The 19653-nt window shown below is 31.9% G+C and overlaps 2 protein-coding genes across 5 annotated transcripts; one reads left to right on the top strand and one right to left on the bottom strand.

Annotated features, from left to right (window-relative positions):
* Positions 1 to 710: 710 nt before the first annotated feature.
* Positions 711 to 6630, bottom strand: LOC105284615 (anaphase-promoting complex subunit 5). Its single transcript, XM_026968761.1, has 11 exons — positions 6459 to 6630; positions 6281 to 6330; positions 5752 to 6128; positions 5430 to 5583; positions 5124 to 5305; positions 4845 to 4961; positions 4143 to 4272; positions 3766 to 4068; positions 3104 to 3225; positions 2660 to 2930; positions 711 to 1476 (listed from the first exon to the last, which is right to left on the bottom strand). The coding sequence occupies exons 1-11, from the start codon at positions 6628 to 6630 to the stop codon at positions 1105 to 1107; spliced, it is 2250 nt and encodes a 749-aa protein (XP_026824562.1). The 3' UTR covers positions 711 to 1104.
* Positions 6631 to 7004: 374 nt separating this feature from the next.
* LOC105284614 lies at positions 7005 to 10514 on the top strand. 4 transcript variants are annotated; one of them, XM_011348275.3, is made up of 5 exons: positions 7005 to 7353; positions 7454 to 7563; positions 7694 to 8050; positions 8762 to 8928; positions 9001 to 10514. In XM_011348275.3, the coding sequence occupies exons 3-5, from the start codon at positions 7837 to 7839 to the stop codon at positions 9616 to 9618; spliced, it is 999 nt and encodes a 332-aa protein (XP_011346577.1). In that variant the 5' UTR covers positions 7005 to 7353; positions 7454 to 7563; positions 7694 to 7836; the 3' UTR covers positions 9619 to 10514. The 4 variants fall into 4 exon arrangements, with proteins under 4 accessions (XP_011346577.1, XP_011346576.1, XP_011346578.1 ...); XM_011348274.3 differs by having other exon boundaries at positions 7005 to 7374; XM_011348276.3 differs by lacking the exon at positions 7454 to 7563.
* The last annotated feature ends 9139 nt before the right edge of the window (positions 10515 to 19653 follow it).

The raw sequence follows: 19653 nt of genomic DNA, 5'->3' as shown, positions 1-19653 counted from the left end.
CCATTACTCCCCCCCCCCCGCCCCGAGTGACTCACGCGGAAATGTGATTCGCGAAAGTAACGCGTTTTCGAATTGCAGGCGGGTATGTTCGTAAGTCTACAGACGGTGTGTCGTGCTCCGTTGTTCGAGAAGTGGTTGGCTCTGGTTGAATAACCTGCTCCGTTGCTTGAAAAGTAGTTGTGGTTGACTCTGTTTGTTCCGGGATGGTTGCTTCGATGAAGGCCGGCTCGAGTCGTTCGGTGGAGATCGGTATTGGGATTTGTAATCTACGGTGCGTGAAGCCGTATCTCGAGATTCCCTCTAATTCCGTATTCCTCATGTTATCATTAATCTTTCTTCGCGTAGGCCGATAACGATGGGCGAGATCGGCTGCTTATATTATATAATATATGTATAATACAGAGTATCACACACACACACGCACGCACACGAACACACACATACACACACACACGTAAAATACTCTGTATTACCAAATATACAAACAGATAATATAGTTGATTGTCGATAGGTGACACTACTAGTGATCCATATAAACATGGCCGACGATCAAATCCCCCTCCCCACCATTACTTCACTCCCTCAGAACTATGCTCCGTCCTTCAAGTTCGTGGTCGCTATACATTCTAGGACTCTGGGGGGGGGATAAACATTCGTAATGAGTACACTCTGTGCACTTTTCACCCTTTAAAAATAAACATTTAATTTTCTGTAATAAATAAATTTATGATTTTGGAAAATAGTATTAAGTATTATAAAGTACTATAAGTTTTGTAAGAAATATAATAATTTAGATATAAAGAGATATATGGAGGATATATAGAGCTGTATTAATATTTAAAAGAAATACCAGTATTAACAGACATATATGCAAGCACATAAGCAAAATATATTGAAAAATATTTCTTATAATAAAAATAAATAAAATTTTATTAAAAAATTTACATATTGCATTGCAATTATTAATTTGAATGTTGTAATTAATAAATATAATTAACAATTGTGTATCTGCTTATTCTTTTCTATGATTTTGGCTCATGTTTTTCTATTTTTGTTGTGTAATTTTTCACTTAATTTTTTAACAAAAATTTTTTACATCAAGTTTTAATACAAAAATGGATTGATGGGAGTTGTTAAGTATTGTCCATTCAGTTGACGATATTCAAAGGCACATTGATTTCGTTCAGACGGAAGATTAATTTCATTGTAAAGAATGGCTTGCAAATGCAAAGTATTCTTGATTTTGGCGATGGCATTGACCTTGGTGAAAAGGATCTGCGCTTTTGAGAGAGCCTTTATTCCATGCGAGATAATCTCTTTCCGTGCCTCAAAAGAGTTCTCTGATGCTGAAGCTATCAGGCATTTGCTATACAACATGAATGCGTTACCTTGATCGTAATAGCTACCATGACCCAATATAGTGGGAATGGCGTCCTCTACCAGATTCAAAGCTAACGTAGATAAGCCCATCAATAACTGAAACAATTAGGATAGTTAATTGAAACTTTGATGACTAATGGTTTTCGCAGGATGTTTGAAGTTTGAAGTTGCAATATCCTATGATTAAAGAGAAAGACAGTGGGAAATTTATACTTTAAATCAGATATTATTTAAATTTGCAATAAATGTCTATTAAAAATATGTAGGGTGCTTTATTTTATTTTTTGCAGTCAAATATCTGGAAATCACGGAGTTGCAAATCAAAGTATTTATTATATTTCAGATAAAAATTGTAGAATTTTGAGAGGGATAGTAATATTGTGCCTTAAATTGCTGATGGTGTTTTTTTCAAGATTATTTGAAGATCAACTTGATCTTTTTAAATGGAAGCAAATACTTTTTATTTACTTACAAAATCGAAAAATCATTCAATTTTACATAGAAAAGTGCTAGAACACTTTTGGTGGAAACTGAATTATTTAAGTCCGCAGACATACCGCGTTTAGTAGAGACTCTTTTCTTTTTCATGAAATATTCTGCTTAAATAATGAGTTACATCAAAAGTATTTTAGTACCTTTTACACAGAATTGAAAGCTCTTTTTCTGATTTTATAATAAAAAATTATTTTATTAAAAAAAATAAAGTTGATAGTAACCTTGAAAAATACCATCCTAAATCAATTTCAATCAATAAGGTCACGATATTACATCACCTTAAATCCTACAATTTTTGCCTAAAATAGTTTTATCTACAACTATGTGATTTCCAGATACTTGATTGTCAGAAATAAAATGTGACACTTAGTATATCATAAAGTCTCATAAATTTACAGCATAAAAATTTAAAAGCACAAAATCAATTAACATTTAGTCGACTACAGTATAATAACTATGAAATGATAATGATATAAGAAATCGTTGCAACTGGAGATAGATCTCCATTGATTGGCCGATTGTGATATTCGCGATTTTACATTTAATTTCATGTTGTTTTCTAAGTCATCAAGACAAGTCGCTTGCTCTTTTACACTGCCAAGTATTTAATTATTTTATATATTTAGCATTCAATAGAAAAAGATGTGAGTCTATTGTTTACCGCAAATTAATAATTAACTAGCGAATTCAAAATCAAAAGGTATGTAGTAATATATCAATGAATGTTACTCCAATTGAATTAACTTAATTTCTAATTGAAAAAGATCTAATAAGAAATGCTTACCTGTACATTAGCGAGATGCATTTTAACGAGCGCTTTATAGTATGACAGATGATTTCGCGTGGCTAATTCTAAGGCTGAGCAAAGGCGCATTATGCAATTAGTGATGACTGCGGTTCTGTTGCTCGGCAGGGAAGAAGCGCACGTAATCTGGCTAGAGAGAAGTATAGCACGTATTAAGTGTGGTGGAGTTATGTCCGGATTTTCTTCGAGCATACTGATATATTCTAGTCCTTTTGGAAAATCACCCTTCGCCAAGCAGACTTCCACCAATCTAAAAAAAATTTTAATTACAACATTACAATTTTTTATAATTAGGAAATATCAGAAAAAGAAATCTGAAAATATTGCATTGTTCTTGGTGTATAGAAAAAATAGAAATATAAAATATGAAAATATTGCATTATCCTTGGTGTACAGAAAAAAGTATTTATGAATTTTTTATACTTGAGTTTGCTCTCCAATTGATCTAGGCTGGAAATATTTGTGGCTGTTGCCTCTGCTTCGCTCCATTTTTCTTGCCTCATCAACTGTGTGAATATATGTAGTTGTTCGCTCAACATCCAGATCTTCAAAACAAAAAATTTTTGTTAAAATTCTAAACTCTGACTAAAAGATACATTTAAACGATATTTCATCTTGTGGAAAATTCTTTATCTTATTAAATATATTCAAACAATTTCACGAGATACGTGGACAAAAAGTATGTGTGAATTAATGAAAGAAATCCAGCAATCTGAGACATTCATACTCGATTCTGTTCTCATTCTGATATGTCCTTTATATATTACAAATTTTTGATTATATAATTAGCTAATAATTAAAAGAATTTTAAATTAAAGCTCGTCATTACCTGGGTTTGTTAAAATCGAACTATTAAATAATATTTATGCATTAACATCTGCAATGTAGCTCAAATTTCACTAATAGTCTATAAGAAAAATTGAACTGCAATAGGATAAAAAATCCTGTTTCTCTTTAATCGTTCGATTTGGAAATTATTTGCTGTTTCTCAAAAATCTTTCCTCACCTTGTGAGGATCGTGAGAGTCGTCGACACTGTGTTCTTTTCTTTCAGTAACTTACTTTACTCATAATAAAAAAACATACTTTATTACAAGGATTATTAGGAAATCTCTCTTTGGCATGAGACAACACGACGTCAGCAAGGCCGTACTCGCCAAATTCGATCAACATGTTAGCAACAGTGACGATTGCCTGACACGTAGATGGTCCATTGAATATTTGCTGCTTCTTATCACCCGCGTTGTGGAGAAGTAGCAACTGAGCGCAAAGAGATGCCATTTCCGTTTTGCCATAATACGCCCATAACGCGGACTTTTCCGCGAAAGTAATGGACATCAGATCAGACATTGAATGTTGACAATTTAACATGTCTGATTTCATGAGTATCTGCAATAGATTATATTAAATGTTAATTTGTCATGTATTGGTTCGAAAACTAATTCCGATTAATAATTACGTACATCAAACACTTGAGGAGGACTTTTGGCTTCCAGAGCATAATGGTGTGCATGCGAAATAAGACTTAAACCTGTCGTATGCGTAATTCCGAGTAAACTTGCTTTGCCAACCGAACGTTCTATGAGAGGACCCCTAAGAAATATAATAAAAAAGGAAGGAAATAAACGTGTATATATTAAATTAGATAAAAAAATCTTATGAATAAACGAATTTGCTTAATATTCCGTTGACCGGAAAAAAATTCGTGCCGATTTTTCTAGCAAAATTTAAACGCACAGCTTTATATTAATTCTTAAGTTTTTAATTAAGAATTAATACAAAATTTTGTATTTGAATATTGCTAAAACAAATCTTCCGATAACGTAAAACTTTGTATTAATTCTTAATATAAAAGTTTTTGTAGTTGAATTAGTTGTATTTGAATTTTACTAGAAAAATCAGCACAGACCTAGTCTGACTTCTCGACTTTCTAATAGTTCTGATCGACCTAATCATTTTACATACCGACGTAATATAGCGAAAAAATCATTCAAAACGCGGAAAATTATTTAGTTGACTAAATCAATTGTTTTTAAACAAAATCAATTGATTTTTATAGATGAGCAGAAGAGCGCCATAGTGTTTTGTCACATATAATATGATACAACATGATCTGTATACCAAGAAAAAGTGAAATCTGTTTTATTTCTTTCATATTAACTTACTTATTTTCTTCATTGGTCAAATAGGAAATCCAAGAGTGTGCAAGCTGCAAGCACACATTGTCCCCAGCTTCTTGAGCTAGTTTGATAGCTTCTTTTAAAGCATACAACGCTACTTCTCTTGGAAAAAAAAGTTATCAAGCTATTGTATACTGTTGTAACAAATTTAACGAGATTAATAATATTAATATTAACTTTACATATCAATAAATGAAACTTCTCCTTTGTCAGATAAACTAGAAACGAGCAAAAGGTCAAATCTGAGGTAGATTAATTGATTACTTGTGGTTAAATTGGGCATGTAGAACGGCCAAGTTGAGCGCCGCGTATCGGAAGGTACGAGATCGATCTTCAGGCGTGGATCGGTTCTCCAGAGGTGCTAATCTATCGAAACAGTGATAGAGACTGTTGACTGCTCCACAAAAATCACTCACACGTATACAGTTTAAGTAACTCAGATAATGCTGGGGGACAAAAACAGCTTAATTTAGATATGATAGTTGAATATATGGGAAAAATATTTATTCCACATTTCGGAATATTGCAATATCGCATATCCAATTGTGTGAATATTGCACCTATACTCACTGCATCCGCATTATAAGGAGTAGACTTTAAGAGATCATGAATGAGAGCTTGCAACTCTATCGGTGGCAGTGCTTTATGCTCATCAGTTTGTAATGTGTGCGCTTGCTGTGCTACAAGCAATTCTGCTTGTCTCCCACCCCAAGTTGTCTTTTTTCTGTCATAAAAAGTATTATAATATTTATAATATTATTATAATTAATTATATATACAGTATTATAATATTATTATATATTTCAAATTAATTAATTAATAAATAGGAATATGAAGATGAATATCACATGTAAAATGATAAAATGATACAAATTTATTTGCATATACTTACATACTGGAACCAAAATTATCTTGCTTAGGAGTTGCAGAGATATCAGAGTTCTCTGTATCAGTAATTCTCTTATCAATATATTTCTTTAGATCGTTATAAAGAACGACCACTTGATCAAAGGCCAATTTCTCGAAAAAGATGAGCATCCTACGAACATATAGGCCAAGAACAGAGTTCTTGTTCAATACCGATACAGAAAGTGAATGTTCCTTAGGTTCTATCATTCGACGTAAGCTATCAAATAAATCTAACAGCCCGTCTATTCCTTTCTCATACAGCACATCCAGCTCCATATCCAATTTGGCCGCAAAACGATGTAAAGCATATTCCGGCGCATACAATGTATTTAACAAGACACTCAATTCCATATCGGCTGACTAAAATAATAATAATTATTATTTATACATAAATCGGCTAAAATAATTTTTCTTATTATTATTATTATTTATACATAAATACTGTATAAATTTATTTTTATTCCAATATAAAACAAATATATGCTATAACATGTGAAAAATAAGTTTGTCACCTGTATTAATTTCAGCGACGCTAAACAAAAATCCCGTCTCTCCATAATTACTGTAAATATCAGATCAGATTTATTGGTATAGAAAGGGATTTTAGTATAATGCTTCCTTGGAGCAATACAAAATAATGCTAGATTCTTAATTTATGTGGATGAGGGAGGTACGCATGATGAAGAGTACCTTTTGTTGCTTCATTGCAATATTCTCTAATTAAAATGACAGTTGCCACCTTATAAGGAGTAAGATTCTCCTTCTGAATCTTTTTTACGTTGCCGTCAATAGTCACAAATTCTTTGGACATTTTATTGAATATGTCATTCATTATATACAGATGGTTATCATTTACTGACATTATTTAGGAATTTTATCAGAGGTTATATAAACACATACAAAACACCGCATACTGTGTACGGTCCACTTATCACTATGAATGCTTCGAAACACTAGCGAGTGTATGATATGCCATCTGGCGACGAATCTTCAAACTCGGCGAACTACTATAAAAACCCGTCCCCTGAAAAACATGGATATGTTCTGTTACAGTATAATGATATACAGTAGGGACAAAGAGTGTCGGCACCTTTGATCTTTTTCAGCCGATCCGCCATGTCTTCGGGCGGCAAGTAGCGTATCAATAATATTAGAAACCACTGCTATCAGCAAATATTTTTAATGTGTTTTTTTAAAACAAATTACATATTTTATAAATACATAAGTAATGCATACCTTTCTTTCTCTTTTGGAAAGCGAAAAAATGATATATTATCATCATTAATCATTGTGAAAACAATTTTGCACCGCACACACTCGATGTATTCTCTTAGACATTGTTTTTAACAAAAGCACAAAACAAACAATACAATACAATATACGAATTTTTATGTTTGGTTATGTTTCTCTATCTATATGTGATCACAGTTACGGAGATAATGTGCGTTCTTTACTTTAAACGGGATTGGAAGCCGCCCAAGAACATGGCCGCTTGGGATGCGCAAGCAAATCTACGCGGTTGACTCGAAAACGGGTGCTTGTCCCTACTGTATATCCTTATACTGTGGTTCTGTGATGGAAGCTAGTAAGTTACACGTCCATGGTTGTATGTACTTTTAAGGTTATATTACTTTTCGTGAAATACAATATCTTATTAATACCAATATATCTACATATATTTACAGCGGATTGTAAAGATTGTAACAAATGTGAATAATACATATTGCATTAATGTAATATAAAATTTTGTATTACGTTATCTAAATATTTGACGACATGTGTATATGAAAGCTTAGTACGTGTTTATATTTAGTACATATTTATATATTCTTGGAATATTAATATTTTTGGGATAAACAAAACTAATAATGGTAATGGAAAAATTTCAGAGAATATCTGTAAATATTAATCACTTATTTTTGCAGTTACAATCAAAATTGTATGTTTACCAATGACTACCAAAGATGCACGTCGTTCTTGTACTATAAATTATTCGTCATAGATCGGTTAATGAAAAAACAGTGCTAGAAAAGCATATTGATAAGCAGTCAAGAGAGTCGACGAGACGATGGCAATTGAAACATTTATATTTTTTGATCTGGAAACAACTGGCCTGATAGAGGGGAAAATTATGCCGAGAATTATGGAGTTAGCTTTAGTTGCTGTTACAAGAAAATCGATATACAGCAGTAATAGAAATTCTCCACCAAGAGTGCTACATAAACTTGTGATTCCAGTTAATCCTCAGAAAATTGTATCGTCAAAAGTGGAATATCTAACGAGTAAGTTAAAGCTATTTTTATTATATCTCAAAAGATACAATTGTAATGGTGAATACAATATGTACAACAACCAACTGATAAATTTTGAATTATTTATTATAAATATATGACAAGAAAAAATATATAATGCTTGATTAAAGTTAGAAGAAAACTGCATTTATATTAAGAAGAATAATTAATAGATCTTTTTTTTAAATTCAGTTATTATCATTGTTAATAGCTATTTATTATGCTTTTCACCAATTTTGAGTGTTTCTATATGGTCCTGAAATAAAGATTACCAAAATAATCCAATAAGTGGCAAGATAATTGTTTAGTGATTTATTAATTTTTTTATAATAATGTGAATATTTTGAAGACATCAGAGGATTATAAAGGCTGTTTATGTTGATTAAGTATAAAATACTTTGTATCATAGAAGAGACGTTCATGTTATTGGATTAAAACTTGTTTCAATGATTATAATTGCATTTGACACATCTAAAATCATAATACTTCCCTATTGGGATTCATGTAGAACTTTATGTCTCACTTTGTCTTAACAGATGGGTCATTATTCTTTTCCTTTGTTTACTATCAACGTTTATGCAGGAATGTAATCGTGTAATGTAAAAATATAAACAAAAATGATTATATGCAATTTTAATCGTAAATAACAACAATAACAATAATATTAATATCAATAATTACAGTATTCTTCTTATTTTGCAGAATTGTCTAACGAGGATTTGCAGCTTCTGCAACCTTTTAACTGCGATATTTATGAATTAATAATGCGCTTTCTGCAGCGTCTTATACCGCCAGTCTGTTTCGCGGCACACAATGGCAATGGTTTCGATTATCCGATATTCTTGTGGGAACTTGCATGCATCAATAAGGTGATTAATCTATGTGATAATGAATCCTATCGTTATGTCTTTTTATTAATATTATATCTTCTTGCATTAAAGGTCCTCAATAATGAAATACTTTGTATCGACACGTGGAAAATGTTTCAAGATTTTTTTAAGAAAGAGAACTTGGAATCGAGGGTGATCCAGGACTTGTTAAATGACGAATACAATGACGTGCTCTCCGTTTTGAATGTAGACGTAATAACGAAAGAAATTAAGGACGTCACAACAAGTGAAAGTTGTCACGAGAACGTTGTCACGTCGCAAAGTACAGTTACCCTTTACAATGGAAGCAGCAAAATAATAAATAAGGGAAAGTATGATACGAAAGGGAAATATGGTGATAGTACCGCGGAACGATCGATGAAGCATGCCAAGCAACGGGCTAATGAAAGAACACCAGAAAGCCAAATAATTCGGACGCACAATGTTTTCGTGGACCGGCCGCTTAAGAGTAATCCGAGAAAAAGATTGGATTTCGAATCCGCAGAGAAACCCGCCAGTCTAAAGCTGAGCGCCATCTATGAGCATATGTTTAGCTCGAACTTGCCAAATCAACATTCAGCCGAAGCGGACTGTCTCGCCATGATACGCTGTGTCAATAATATCGCTGACTTCTTTCTTTCATGGTCAGATAATCACGCTATTCCCTTGAGTCGTTGTAAAAAGACGTAACATTATTTACAGTTTTTAATTAAGCAATAAGAATAACAAAATAAACAAGTTAAGAAAAATGATATGAATATGATTTCTACAATTTTAAAGAAATATTGTAGTCTCCTAGATTTCTTTTAAATGAAAAGCTAGTGTATGATCAGAATTAACATTAACATATTGTTGAGATTTCTGCTCTTTCATATTTGTCATATTGGCATATAATTTTGTAAGCAAAAAAATCGTGAGATTTTTCTTGCACTGTATATGTAATTAATTAATATTTACATTAGTATTTATTTAATATTTACACTAGCATGGCTAGCAAAATATAATTGATCTTTACTAATGCTGATAACTTTTTCGTCATTTATAATGTTCTTTAGTAATAGTTAGTACAAATGTAATGTTTTCTAAATTTTCAGTTTTCAGGTGTTATCGTGAATCAAAGTTATCGGTACAAATTTAGTAATCTAGTACTATTAATTTACTATCTAATTTAAAAATAAATTAATTTGATATCTAATTAATTTATACTTATTTACTACTTTACTGAATTATTTGACAAATTAAAACACCATTTTTAAGTACAATTTAGAAATATACTCTGTCTAACATGAGACAATTAAATTTACTTGTGACAATTAAAAAATTAATTTTTTCTAATATACAGTGCACGAAATTCACATATTTTTTTGTTTCTATTAGATTTATCGAAAGGTCCATGCAGATTATTTTAAGCAAAATTCAAACACTTCTTAATTCTTAATATAAAGCTTTTTTTACACTTTTTATACAAAGTTTTGCATTCGAATTTTGTTAAAAACTCCGCACGAATTTTTCGGTAAACCCAATAATATAACACTGTAATATGATTATTATGGAAAATATAAAAACAATTAGAAAGTTTTTTAAACAAACTAAAATTTATCCATTAGTTTATTATAGCTATTTTTATACGGTTTCAATCCGAGAACTTTAAGTAGAAAATGAAAGTATTATGAAAAACATTTTTCATATAATGATAATGTTCGAATCGATTTTGGGATATTTGAAGATACTTTTATTGCTATAAATAATATATATAAGCACGTGTCTCGAAGCAGCCAGTCTTGGCTGCGTTCCAATATTCACTGCCAGTACTGAAACTATAATAGTTTATGTCACGTACATTATAGATTTTCAGTACTGGTAGTGAATTTTGGAACGCAGTATAGCATACATGTATACAGGGTGTTTCACATAAGGCACAAACCTTTCTCCCACAGGTAGATCTCGTCAATTTGAATTAAAAAGTCCTGTACCACTTTGCAAACAACCATGTAAAATTTCGAGTTATTAATAAAAAAAGATTAGCGAATCGGTATACGCGATACGATGAGACGAGTCTTGTAAGCGTGACTTTTAAATGTGTTGCTAAGGACGCATAGCAACAGACGCTCGCGACAGTATTGATAGGTAATAATATATAAATAAGGCAGTCTGATTGCAAATAGAACAGAATGTTTACAGCATAGAGAGGATGTGATCGACATCACACGTCAAAAGCCGCGCCTACAAGACTCGTCTCATCGTATCGCGCATACTGATTCGCTAATCTTCTTTTTTTTATAATAACTCGAAATTTTACGTAGTTGTTTGCAAAGTGGTACAGGGCATCTATCACGTAACTTTTCCCCTAGGATGGAAAATGAAAAATGAAAATTTCTTCATCTCAGCAGCAAATCATAACGTAAAAGTTCACGCGAAATTTTCATTTTTCATTTTCCATCCTAGGGGAAAAGTTACGTGATAGATGCCCAGGACTTTTTAATTCAATTTGACGAGATTTACTTGTGGACGAGAGGTTTTTCGCCTTATGTCAGATACCCTGTATATACACATAAAATGTGACTGCACAGGGGACAGCCTCATTTGCGCACAGTACAATTGGACACCGTGATATTAGACACATAAGGTTGCGCACCGTTCGATTGGACACATTACTTTTGCGCACAGTGCGTTTGGACACATAGTTTTAGCGCATCAGTCGATTGGACACCGTTGCTTTTGGACACATCATATACTTTTGCATAATTTTGAATAAATATACACATTTATGTAATAGATTTATGAAACTGAATATTGTTATTAATTTTATTTTGCAAATAAACGTTTGTAATATTACACAGTTCTTTCGCGTACGTATCTTTCTCACACAGTTCTTTCGCGCACAGTTTTTTCGCGCACAGTTCTTTCGCACACGGTTCTTTCGCGCACAATGCGATCAAGCGCATATACCTCTTGTCTGATAAAGTTACTACGCTCGAAATTGTTACAACCGCGATCTCTCGCTGACAGAAATTAGAAATGTCGCACACACTATCGAGGTCCACAGGGTTGGTTAGAGTTAGATTAAGTGTTAATTAATCTGTATGTATTACAAAAAAGTTAATCACACTTAATCTAACTCTAACCAACCCTGTGGACCTCGATAGTGTGTGCGACATTTCTAATTTCTGTCAGCGAGAGATCGCGGTTGTAACAATTTGGAGCGTAGTAACTTTATCAGACAAGAGGTATATGCGCTTGATCGCATTGTGCGCGAAAGAACCGTGTGCGAAAGAACTGTGCGCGAAAGATACGTGCGCGAAAGAACTGTGTAATATTACAAACGTTTATTTGCAAAATACAATTAATAACAATATTCAGTTTCATAAATCTATTACATAAATGTGTATATTTATTCAAAATTATGCAAAAGTATATGATGTGTCCAAAAGCAACGGTGTCCAATCGACCGGTGCGCTAAAACTACACAGTTGAAAAATTTGTGTTAAATTTAACAGATATCACATGTCCCAAACGGTCCACATAAATTTTTGTGTTAAGGCGATCCTAGAGTTGCTAGTGAAAAGTGTTGCCAATTACACACATACATATACAAAAATTAAAGTTGAAATGCTTTTTATAAAAATTTCGCAATTTGTACGCACAAAATTGCGGCGGTCCCAACTCGGGATAAAATAAAGGAATATAATGAAGCTTTTCGAGGTGACTTTAGAAGCGTAATAAAAGAGAAAAGTATATGTGAAACTCTTGTATGTATGTATAAGTAGGTACAAGATTTTCACATATACTTTTCTCTTTTATTACGCTTCTAAAGTCACTTCTAAAAGCTTCATTATATTCCTTTATTTTATCCCGAGTGGTGGCCGCTGCAATTTTGTGCGTACAAATTGCCAAATTTTTGTAAAAAGCATTTTATTGTGCAAATGGCAGCATCATCGCGAAAAAATTCCCTGGTCACTCCAGGATCACCTTAATTTAACATAATATGGATATGTTAAATGGTGACACTAATATTATGTTAATATTTTAACACAAAATGAATGCAAACTGCGAAGTAATTTGAAATAAATTTTGTGTAAAATCAATATATTTTTAATGATAAAAATAACTCGAAAAAAAGTTGGTTTTACATATTAGAGATGTAATAATTCAAACTTTTAATTAAAAAAACATGTCAAATTTACACTATTTTTTGTTAAAGTTTTGTAATTTAACGAAAAAATAATGTTAATTTAACATGTTACTTGTGTTAAATAGTAACTATATAAAAATATTATTTTTATGTAGTTTAACATTTCAACAATGCTGAAAACATTTTTTTATAATTACATAGGTTATTCCAAAACCACCAATAGAAAATTTTACTGATTCTATAGAATATTTTAAAAGAAACATTGTAATATAAAAATGTCGAAGTCACAGTAAACAAACGATTAAAGTTTCTCTGCTGTGGCTTCGACATTTTTATGTTACAATGTTTCTTTTAAAATATAGAATCATTAAAATTTTCTATTGGTGGTTTTGGAATAATCTATGTACTTATAAAAAATTTGTTCAACATTTTTGAAATGTTGAAATGAACATTACAAAGGATCTGTTATTAAAATTTTTATAGATGGTTTTAGAACTATATGAAAATGATAATAATAATAATAATATATAATATAAGTATATAAATCTATATAATAATATAAAACTAATTCTTCGATAGCAATATGCAATTACTATTTTTATAATCTTGGCCTACCGAAATATCGGATTATTACTGCTAATATTTACCATTATTATCACTATTATTTTTATAATTATGATTGGGTATATAAATTATTTAAAATTTAATAATGTAAAGAGCTAGTCAATTTCAAAATAAAATAAAAACAACCACAGTATCGAGCAAAGCTGGATGAAGGTGCTAATATTTATTGATCCATATGGTGAAGTAACAAACGTTTCGGTCAACTATTGGGACCATCTTCAGTGTTAACAAAGGTAATTCAAAATAAGCAATCAAATCAGAAAAAACCTGCTAAAAGAAACGAAGGCACAAATGTACATGTTAATGAAGAAAAAAGGAAAATTACATAATACACACTCATAAGCGAAGCACATAATCACGCACTAAATAGTAAAGAATTGAGAGTCGCAATACATCAATAAAAAAGACAAGCAAAGCGCAATCATTTGAGTCAGGTAGTATAAAGTAGTATGATCCTGTCACAAATTGGGAACCATCAGATATATCAGTAAATTATTAAATCAAAACTTAATTGAAGAGTCAAAATTATAAAATAAAAAACTTACATAACAAGTCACAAAATAAATTAACACAAAAACCAAATGTAGTCAAATGATATTAAGTAGTCAAACATAGAAAGACTTTGAAAATAACTGTCATGTTCGTCCGATGTATCAATAGCGACTAAGATCATCGTAACGTTCATATGGTCGGTATCACACAACAAGCAAAGAAATCAGTATCCAAGGTTATTGAGAAGGAAAATCGTTCAGAATAGGGGAATAGACATTCGGTAACAACAGTGTGTCACTTTGTAAATTAAGAGGATTTAATTGACTTTTTATGTTTATCATCTCCGATACCAATCTTTTTCTATAAGACCTTTTTTCGTCCAAAATTTCAACTTGATTCCACTTGAAATCATGACCAGATTCCATCCTGTGGGTAGAAATGACAGAGGAGAACCTGCCCTTTTATTAATGTCTTTTCTATGCCCATTAACTCTAATATGAAGTTGTCGTTTGGTCTGACCCATGTATGAAGCATTGCAATTGTTACAAGAGATCCTATACCCAACATTGCAATGGAACATTCTGTCTAAAGGATCTTTTTTCACACCAATAAACCTATTTAACGAGTGCTTAGGTTGAAACGAAGTATTAAATTAAACTTTTTTAATTTGTTGGACAAAACTTCTGATACATTTTTTATATATGGCATAGTGAAAAACTTATAATTATTATCAGATGCACAAGTATTATTAACAGAACTATAACAATATTTTTTCAATCTAGAATTTATGCAGGAGAATATAAACTGTAACGGATAACCGTTATCTAGTAAAATATTTATTGTAAATTTAAGGTTTTTTGTGGAATTGTGGGTCAGATATCTGTAAAACCTTATCTATTAATCCAAAAACCACACCGCGTTTGTGTGAAATGGGGTGATGTGAGTGGAAATTTAAATATCTCCCAGAAAAGTTGGTTTATGATACCAATCAAGACTAAGGACCCCATGGTTAAAACTAATGGAAATGTCAAGAAAGTTGATAGTATTGTCATCGTTACTTTCTTCCATCGTAAATTGTAGTCTATTATGAAAAGAATTAAAAATATTAAGAATATCACTAAATAAAGAAGGATGCGATGCAAATAAAATGTCTCCCACATATCTAAAATATATAGGTAAATTAAAATTCAAAGTGTTGAAAGCTTGAACCTCAATGTCCTGCAAAACCAGATCTGCGATAATCGGAGAGATAGAGGATCCCATTGGAGTACCAAAAATCTGCTTGTATGTGACACCCTTAAATGAGAAATAAGTTGACGCAAGGACAAAATTGATACCAATCAAAAGTTCATTTAACAGAATGGAAGTACTCCCAGAAATACAGTCCCACCTTTTTTCAATAACTTTGTATTGCCAAATCTGTAGGAACGTTCGTAAATAACGAAACAACATCTAACGACGCAAACTGGCAATTAGAATCAACAATAGAATCTCTCAAGATATTAACTAATTGAAAACTATTACTCACGCGACTTTTTGGAAAAATAACATTATTGTAAATAATGTCGTGTAAAAACGAAGATAATGCGTAAAGTGGACTGTTTGTATATGAGACTATAATTCTAAGGGGAAAACCATTTTATGTATTTTAGGAAGACCGTATGCTCTAGGAAGAACACCATCTGTTGACAACAACGATCGATACTATGATTGTTTTTATTTAAAATTGTATTATAATTAAAACTTTTTAATTTCAAAACTGTTTGTAAATTACATTAAATTGTAACTTTAATACTTGACAAAATAAAGCAGATTTCTGTAAAGAATAGCAACTCTAATAGAGACACGTCGAGATCACGAAACGAAGATCAAGAAGTAACAATAACAACTGACGATCTTTACTCTCAACATATTTTTCTGTAAATTTAACAGATAAAATCTTGTCACTAAAATACGGAACATATCTATTGTGTAAAATTAAAAATAGGTGCACAATGTGTTAAATATTTAACACAAAAATGTTAACCGGCATATTTTTTAACAAGAAAAATTTTCCAACAGTGTATGTGTCCAAACGCATTGTGCGCAAAAGTAATGTGTCCAATCGAACGGTGCGCAACCTTATGTGCCTAATATCACGGTGTCCATTTGCAACGTGTTCAATAGTACTGTGCGCAAATGAAGGCTTCTCACTGCACAGTATACATATTACTTGTTATATTTATAGTATTTTTTCATTAATTACAATAGTCGTATCCTCTCTCTATAACATGCAATAGTTTAGTATATTTTTTATGTTTTTAACTTGGTTTTGTAAATATGAGCGCACTAAATGACATTAATGCATCGATACTATAATACCAAAGAGGAACCTGAGAGCGGCCAGGCCGCCGTTTACGCCCATATTTTTGCATTGAAAAATTTGAGAAATACAACACCGAATGTGAACTTACTCTACATCTAATTTTGACTCTTCCTTATTAGAATGAAACTGTCACGGAACATGTGTCCGTTTCCTACTGTGTCCGATTGCAACCACTGTGTGTCCGTTTCCTACTGTGCGCAATTGGCACTGTGTCCGATTGCCACTGTGTCCGATCAGCGTTGTGTACGATTATCACTGTGTCCGATTCCACACGCAGTGTGTCTGTTTCTTATTGTGTCCGATTGGGTCCGTGTCCGATTCACTAAACCTGCTGTGTACGATTTATTCTGTGTGCAACTGGGCGTCACTCATATCTTCAACATAAAACTGATAAACACTATAAAATTTTTCTAATGCATGTAAAATAGTAATTTTTATTAAAACTTTAAATTTCCAATTTTATTAAAACTTTAAAAAGTCATGGATAATATTCTGTATCATTATATACATCAAAAAATTAGTATTTAATGTATTAGTATTATCAGAGAGGAACCTGAGAGCGGCCAGGCCGCCGTTTACACCTATATTTTTGCATTGAGAAATTTGAGAAATACAACACCGAATGTGAACTACATTCCATTTAACATGCACATGATCTTTTTTCATAATGAAATTGTATAATGTGCATGTTAAATGGAATGTAAGTTCACATTCGGTGTTGTATTTCTCAAATTTCTCAATGCAAAAATATAGGTGTAAACGGCGGCCTGGCCGCTCTCAGGTTCCTCTCTGATAATACTAATACATTAAATACTAATTTTTTGATGTATATAATGATACAGAATATTATCCATGACTTTTTAAAGTTTTAATAAAATTGGAAATTTAAAGTTTTAATAAAAATTACTATTTTACATGCATTAGAAAAATTTTATAGTGTTTATCAGTTTTATGTTGAAGATATGAGTGACGCCCAGTTGCACACAGAATAAATCGTACACAGCAGGTTTAGTGAATCGGACACGGACCCAATCGGACACAATAAGAAACAGACACACTGCGTGTGGAATCGGACACAGTGATAATCGTACACAACGCTGATCGGACACAGTGGCAATCGGACACAGTGCCAATTGCGCACAGTAGGAAACGGACACACAGTGGTTGCAATCGGACACAGTAGGAAACGGACACATGTTCCGTGACAGTTTCATTCTAATAAGGAAGAGTCAAAATCAAAATTAGATGTAGAGTAAACATTGCTTTGTCTTGCAAAGTACATGTGTGGATACAGTGTGGATACTTTTCCAGTATAAACTTTCTTACTTTAATATTATTAATTTTTTATACTGGGAAAGTATATGCTTGGGCTTCGCCCGTCACCTAGTACTCTTCCACATAAAAATAAAACTTTGGGGTGACTAAAAGTACTGCGTGGAAGTTACAATGTAGAACTTAACTTTGCGTGGAACCTCGCTTCATATATTCTCAGCACGTGCTTTCTAAATTTATTAAATATCGCACGTATGCGCAAAGTAAGCATGGTAGCATCGCTACGCCATACCAATATATTAAACAGAGCAATATAACATTTGTATACCACAGTTATACTCTTACAGTGTTTACAAAGAAATATGTATGTAACTTTAACATTAAATACTATATAAGCAGTTTATATATGTGGTGTTAACTTCTGTGTTATATAACAGTTATATTTTGTGTTTGCTGGGTTAGCTTTTCTATCTTCTCAAATAAAGCTTCTTGAAAGTATAAGGTTCATATGAAAAGTTTTTGTTCATATTTGTGACCTAACAGTTTTTATATTAATCAACCTTATAATACAATGCAATTAGCTATTAATATACGCTATAACTAAAGTTTGTCACTTAAGTGAATCTAACCAAGTGGATTGAATAATAGAACTGTAATACTGATATAATAAATTCTATATTGATAATTAACTTACCCTGATTTGATCCTTATTCATGTTTTTGTTTAAACTTTTTGGTACAATATCTGCAATATCCTGTTCTTTTGTAACACCTAAGTAGCACTTGAAACTGGTCAACGAACATGCACTAATACACAATCCAACGCTATCTTCGCCTAAATTGAAATCGACGTAAATAACAAAACACGTGCAGAGTAAAATAACTAGCTTGGAAGTTTTCAGTAAGCTTCAGGTTAGCTACGCAAGTTAGCTCCATGTAATGAGCACCTAAATAATCTATGAGTACAGATTAACGTAAAAACATATGGGCATGTAGATAAAATAAAATGATTCTGTTTGAGTGCATCTAGATAAAGAATATTAGTTAAGTTTTATAGATACTTTTAAATAATATTTAAAATAATTTAGGATATTACAAAATAATACACTCAAACAACTACAGAAATAGACATATTTTCAATACATATACACCTATATTTTTCATATCAATATAAAATTTATAACATAATTGAAAATATATTATTTCTAGAGAAGAATATTGTTTTAAGACATTTTTATGTATTCTTTTTCTTTCTCTTTTTCTCTCCTCAGTATTTAAAAATGTTTGATACTAATTACAAAAAATCACAGATTACATAATAGAAAAACTGTTCATATTGTTTACTTATTTTATAAATTTCTCATAAAAATGTGTCAGCTAAATTTAATGCAAAATTATAATCTTTCATCACAAATCAAATTTTTCATTCTGATTGTGATGATTTAAAAACTTTGGATAATCTTTCAGGATGATCCGCAGTTGCGATGAGAATAAAATCGGACAGCAGCAGGTTTAGTGAATCGGACATGAATCTAATCGGAACAATAAGAAACAGGCACACCGCGTGTGGAATCGAACACAGTGATAATCGTACTGCAAACGCTAATCAATTTGGGCAATCGGACACAATGTCAATTGCGCACAGTAGAAACGGACACAAGTGGTTGCAATCGGACCAATAGGAAGTGGACACACGGTGGTTGCAATCGGACACAGTAGGAAACGGAGACACGATGGTTGCAAACGGACCATAGGAAACGAACACATGTTCCGTGACAGTTTTTCCTATACCGGAAATGGGTTATTTTGTTAAAGGACTTTTCTATTTCTATTTCTTTAAT

This window comes from Ooceraea biroi, chromosome 4 (genome assembly GCF_003672135.1).
Source record: "Ooceraea biroi isolate clonal line C1 chromosome 4, Obir_v5.4, whole genome shotgun sequence".
Lineage (NCBI taxonomy): Eukaryota > Metazoa > Arthropoda > Insecta > Hymenoptera > Formicidae > Ooceraea > Ooceraea biroi.
The sequence above is the reverse complement of the archived record's forward strand: the minus strand, read 5'-3'. Positions and strand labels throughout refer to the sequence as shown.